General features: G+C 35.3%; 2 protein-coding genes across 2 annotated transcripts; one reads left to right on the top strand and one right to left on the bottom strand.

Annotated features, from left to right (window-relative positions):
* Window positions 1-418: 418 nt before the first annotated feature.
* Window positions 419-1,153, bottom strand: RO3G_13758 (uncharacterized protein; the record flags this gene model as incomplete). The annotated part of the gene is made up of 1 exon (XM_067668342.1): window positions 419-1,153. The coding sequence occupies one exon, from the start codon at window positions 1,151-1,153 to the stop codon at window positions 419-421; it is 735 nt and encodes a 244-aa protein (XP_067524443.1).
* A 3,507-nt stretch (window positions 1,154-4,660) lies between these two features.
* Window positions 4,661-5,005, top strand: RO3G_13757 (uncharacterized protein; the record flags this gene model as incomplete). Its single annotated transcript, XM_067668341.1, has 1 exon — window positions 4,661-5,005. One exon carries the CDS (start codon window positions 4,661-4,663, stop codon window positions 5,003-5,005), a length of 345 nt encoding a protein of 114 aa, XP_067524442.1.
* Window positions 5,006-6,110: the final 1,105 nt, after the last annotated feature.

Raw genomic sequence — 6,110 nt, 5'->3', positions numbered from 1 at the left:
TTGGGCAAGTGGTTGATCTAAATTGAATTTCTTCATAAGCCATTCACCTAATTCTGTTTGATTAAGCTGGCCAGTAGTATTTTGATCCAAAAGCTTAATTTTTTGAGAAAGAAAGGCGCACACGTTTATAGATAGAATCTAAACAAAGAAAATAAATTTTGTTATATATTTATTCTCATCAAAATTATTGAGACTACGACTCGTATATCATCCTTCCAGCAAATTTGATCAAGTCTTAAGCAAGTTTTGATTTGTTAATTTCCTTACACAATTATCAAACCTATACCAACCGACAGTGGCCTATGTGGAAACATGTTGTACAAACATGTCTATAATGTAGCTACAATACATACTAAGTGACTTCGATTTAAGGGTATACTCTATTTAAGGGTGGCCAAAACTGTTGGAATATCCACCCTTAAATAGAGCGACTACCGTAATCCACAAAGTTTATGTCGCTTGATAATAATAGTTTCATTGTTTCTGTTTCTGTTGGGGTTAATGAGTTCTTCAATAAAGGAGTTATCACATGCTTTTTCATACGGGCCACTATGCTACTCTCTTTAATTTCAAAATACTTAATTTTTTGCACATCATCCCTAGTAAGCTTGCCTAATATCTTCTTTGCACCAAATGGATACAATAAATCCAGTGAAACGTCAGTTTCATGATTTTCGGTTGATATTTGAGTTGCTTCAGATGAAGAGTCGCCTTTATCAGCTTCATCAACCACTTGGGCATTTTCATCGGCTGCAATTTTGCCATAATCAGTAGAATGAAAGGCCACAGTACCAGGATTGAGTAAACGTCTTCCTTCCTCAGTGGCGGAGCGTCGTGCTTCTATTAACAAGCCTAATACGCCTTCATGATAACTTGATTCTAATCGTTTTCTTCTGCTTTTATCAATGATTAAATTCCAAATGAGATAATTGTATTGTGGCTTTTTTAAATTCTTTGAGGTCTCATTGAATTCACCATAGGTTTGTTTATATCTTTTATACCAGGTACCAAATAAAGCAGAGCCTGTATTTGCATTATCTTCTATGGACCACATGGGAAGCATATCAATATTGTCGTTTACAAATTTAATAAATGACAGCTTTTTGTTGCCAGTTAAATAATTTTTAAGTTCTTTGTAACCAGGATATGTCATTTTTAGTAAAACACAAGACGTATAGACGAAGATTTTTATTAATATATATGTTTTATTCACAAAAATAAAAATGGAGATTTCAATAGGGACCCAAAATTATATATATGCCTTTATTTAATGATATATGTCCAGAGTTTATATACTTTTCACAGTGTAAGTATTAATATATGTACTATGCGGATGACGAAATGCCCACAGCCTTATGCAGATCTTTACATAATTTAATATAAGCACTTATTCCTCATTCACCAGTCTATTTTGGTAGATATATATCCATGTTAACAAGTCTACATTTCCATACACTTGCAATATCAATCATTAATAATGTTTGGTTGCTATACAATGATTATCTTTGGAGCACAACAATATATAAGGAGTATATTGACAAGCGATAAATATCATTACAGTCATATTCAAGAAACAAAAAGAAGTGATAAACAAAAAACATTCGCAGAGCACACAAGAGCGAAAAAAAGGAGAGAGGAAAAGTCAATGGAGAAATTAACTACTGAGCTACTCGTCAACACCATGGTTCCCTCCACATCGTGCACTAAAATGGTTTGGCAGTGGGAGGTAGAAGTCAGAGGGTGGATTGGAGCGCTCGCCATTAGTGAGTAGCAGCAGTAGAGAGCTTACACAAGACGTATAAGAATTGTTTTTTTCAAAAAAAAAAAAAAAAAAAAATGGGGAGGTGAACTAGTATGTGGCATGTGTGCAAATAAGCTTGTACAAATAGCAAATTAAATATGGCGTAGGCCTTTCTAACTTTTTTTTAACAGCAATCTTCTTTTCCTTTTTTATTGTTTTTCCTTCTGTGTTAAACATTTTGAGAGCAAAGGAATCTGCTTGTTCTGCGCAAGTGCGGGTAGTAGTCTGCGGACGCCCTAAGTGGAAGTGATAGGACCATAGGTTGCTATATATATCGAAGCAATTCGTTTGTATAGACTATCATGAGCAGCGTATGCCTGAATTATCATATTTAAAGCAACGTAGGAAAAACATGTCTCCAAATGCTCTATTTTAAAAGAACCATATATTTGAAGTCATGGAAAAGTCAATAAACTTTGTTGTGATTGAATTTATTGGTATAGTATGCTGTATTCGTTTTAATTTCATGGTAGAGGAACAGCGTGAAGGTGATGTTCAATCTACACAAGACTTGAAGCCTCTGTCTATCAAGGTGAAAGCAACATTTCTTATCCAAATGCCAACCTGAAGCTATGTCCTGTTGACCATGAAGCCATCGAGCTGCACTTGCTAAAGCCATGGAGCTTTTAGAATTTTCAAATGATGAAGTTAATTCCGGTACTCTCAAGTCTACTCAGTCTAAACTGAAGTATGCTTCTATCTTTGCTTTTGCTCGTGGCTACTTTCAATGTCGTAAAATACGCTTTTATCTGTGTTCAAAAAAAAAAAAAAAAAAAAAAAAAGATTAATAATATTTGTTTATATTATCATACATATAATACATGTTAAAGAATAAAAAAAATTAATATAACACTCCTCTTCCTTTCATTTTAATACTTTGGTTTTGAGAGACACTTAGTGTCTTTAATCCTTTGGAAGCGTTTTCCTCAAAAAGAAGTTTGTTAAAGATATGATTATCACATACAAAACCGAAATCTAAAGCATCTCTCAAAAACGAAATTCTTTTCTTTTTTTTTATATATTTGAGTTTAGACATTTTATGTTAAGAAAACAATGTTATGCTGAAGTTGGGAAAGTTACCTCTATTACAGAATTTTTCTGAGACACTTGAATACAAAATATGTAATAGGATATGCTACACTAGAGAATTGTTTGATAATTACCACAAGGTATTACCATTGCAGTTGTAGAAGTATTTTTGTTTCCTGTTTTTGTTGGGCGTTCTCCACGGTTGGACTCCCTTCGCTCTATATGCGTCCACATAATGATTTGGCGTTTAGAGTGGCTACAAAAGCTATAAAGATCACTGATGAGTACATCATTACAGGCATCGCCAATCCTACTAGATAAATTTTCTTCACTCATAAGCCGATCACACTTCATTTTCCCTTTAACTATTGCCCAAAATTGTTCAATAGGGTTCAATTCAGGTGAATAAGGAGGCAGGTACATGACTTTGTAGCCTTTACTTTCAATTTTCCGTAACATCGACTTGGATTTATGAATAGAAGCATTATCCATAACGACGTAACTTCCCTTAAAAGTTTCATCAAGATCCATTACATTAAGAAGCTCGCTCATAAATTTGATAAAATGAGCAGCAGTTGTACCTTTTGGTGCTGGCTTATTATCGGCAGGATTGTCGTCAACTTCTGGATCCTCTGTACTAATCTCGGTTGCAGTTCTCTTCTTTCCATTATTAGATTTTCTCTCTCTCTTTTTTTTTTTTTATTTTTATTTTTTTATTTTTTTAGCAGTCTGTGTTTCTTTTCTTGGTGGATGTTTTCTTATGACAACGTGAACAACGCTAGACGAGTGAATAGTCCCGATAATGGTATGAGATTGTGCTCTAGTTTTTGGTTGTTTTACTATAGCAGAGCCGCCACTTTTTGATCTAGCCCAATTATTTCTCATATTAATATGAAACCTGGCTTCATCAATGAAAATACAATTTTTTGTAAAATCCAGATCAGAATCTTTCTATTCCATAAACCACTCGAATCTCGTCTGTAGGTTTCCCACTGAGTTTCTGACTTCAGGTTCAAACAGCGGTTTTTTCACAGTGATGAGCATTGTGTTTCGTAAATGATTATTAAGCTTTGCGACTTTGATATAGTAAAGTCTTCAAATCGCTCAGTCAAACTATTGATTGTGTAGTCTGAATATAACTGGGGATCATTATCAAGTAGCTCTTTTATATACTCGTTATGCTCGGTTGTAAATGAGCTTTTCGGACCACTGTTTTGTTCAGACTTTTTATATGCAACCTCTTTTGTCCCTTTGTAATACTTTCACCATCTTAACGCAGTACGGTAATTAATATGTAAGTCTTTTGCAGCCTTGGCCACTAGTTCACGCTCTTGAGGATTTTCGAGCATACGGTCTATAAATGTTTCTCTGGTAAAGTCGCTGTAGTTGTTGTATAGCTTCACTGATGATTTCAACTTACTAGGTTTCGACTGGCTTTCTAACTGAGGACTCTTCAACAATTTTTCCGGGGCGCTTAACGCTCAAGTAAATTTGTCGACTAGTTATTGTTTCAAGAACTATGTTGGGATCATCGACATGTGTTGAAACATCCTCCATCGGATCGTAATCCTTTTCTCCTTCTTCATTAAAAATGTTTTCATGTCCATCTTCATAAAAAAAAAGGGGGGGGGTATTCATCATTATGTTATATTTTTATTAGGAAGAGAGAGGGACAAAAACGGATGCAGAAGATATGCGACAATTAGGCGCAATCTTCCCGCCAATTTTCGTTAGCTAGTTCCGACAATTGTTTTAACCAAAGTGGACAAAAACAAGTTAAACTTTTGACATTTATATTTTTTTTATTTTATAATTCAATAGAATACAATAATGGGAGGTGTTAGTAACATTAATAAAGCCAAGGGACATTCTAGAGAAAAGATGCGTCGAATGGCCAGAAGCGCCAAGGAATCAAACCGTCGTATTCAACCCAGTGTGACAACAACTCGAGTGATGACTAAAATGAAACAAAAACAATTGGAAAAAGCCATTCGATACGAAAAGAAAATTTTAACACAGAAGGGATTGATTAATTATGAAGAAGACATGAAGGATGTTGCTGTTGTTGATCCTGGAAGACAAAGAGTGATTGCTGCTTGTATTTCTTCTGACGACGTTCTACAAGCCGCTGCTTCTGGTCCTGAAACTACCTTGGGAGGTCCTCAACAATTGTAAATATATTTTCGTGAAACTAAAAATGCTGTTGATCCGTCGGGGCGTACAATACACAATCAACCAATAAAGTTGATCTTTTTCCATGTACTCACAAGCAATACAAAAAAAAAAACTCTTGACATTTATTTTTGTTTAAATGGCATATTTTATTAAAGGTCCAATTGAGCGCTAAAAAATAAAATAAAGAAGTGTCCGCCTGGACCAGATCAATCCGTTTGGAGGTTTGATGTTTAGAAAAAAAACCCTTCAGGTTCAAGGATAAAAAATGAGAAAGGAACGTAAGGTGTATAGAGAGACATACGAAGTAGTTAAGTTATTTCAGCCATTCAATTAGTTTTTGGTCATGAAGTGACCATTTATTTTTGAGAAAATGCCAAATTCTATAGGTTTGGCTGCACCCTAAACGTCTTAAAAAGCCTAGGAATCAAAGCCCGACCAAAAAGAAAGGTACCTCTTTTGTCAGCAAGACGCAGGAAAGTGCACTTGGATTGCGCACTTGCTCATAGAAACTGGACTATTGACGAATGGAGAAAGGTTATCCTCCCTGACGAGTCGAAAATCGACGTTTGGGGCTCTAATGGAGTTGAATCCTACTGGAGTCTGCCTGGAAGCCCATTCCAACCGTAAAACATGGCGGTGAAAGTGTTATAGTGTGGGCTTGTATAACCTCCCATGGAGTTGGGTATATGTGCGAGATATATGATGGCAGGATGACTGCATCGAATTATATCCATGTCCTAGAAACTGAACTTGCAGATGCCCTCAATTACTACTGATTAGATGGTGATTTCATTTTTCAGCATGATAACGATCCGACAACAGCTTATCTTAAAGAAGAAGCAAAGTACCCAGTATTGCCTTGACCCTCTCAATCGCTTGACCTGAACCCAATCGAGCATATGAGGAAACATTTGAAGTTGAAATTAGCTCTATATGAACAAAGGGCAAGAGGTGTCCAAGAATTATGGGAACGAATTAAAAATGAATGGGAAAAATTTGATAGCCGTGTTTGTTATAAATATATTGATAGTATGTCGATTAGAGCCCAGGCTGCTATAAAAGCTAAGGATGGAAATACTGTTATATAGTATTTTCTTTTTTTTAC

Source organism: Rhizopus delemar, genomic scaffold, assembly GCF_000149305.1.
Source record: "Rhizopus delemar RA 99-880 supercont3.12 genomic scaffold, whole genome shotgun sequence".
Classification (NCBI taxonomy): Eukaryota; Fungi; Mucoromycota; class Mucoromycetes; order Mucorales; family Rhizopodaceae; genus Rhizopus; species Rhizopus delemar.
The sequence above is the reverse complement of the archived record's forward strand: the minus strand, read 5'-3'. Positions and strand labels throughout refer to the sequence as shown.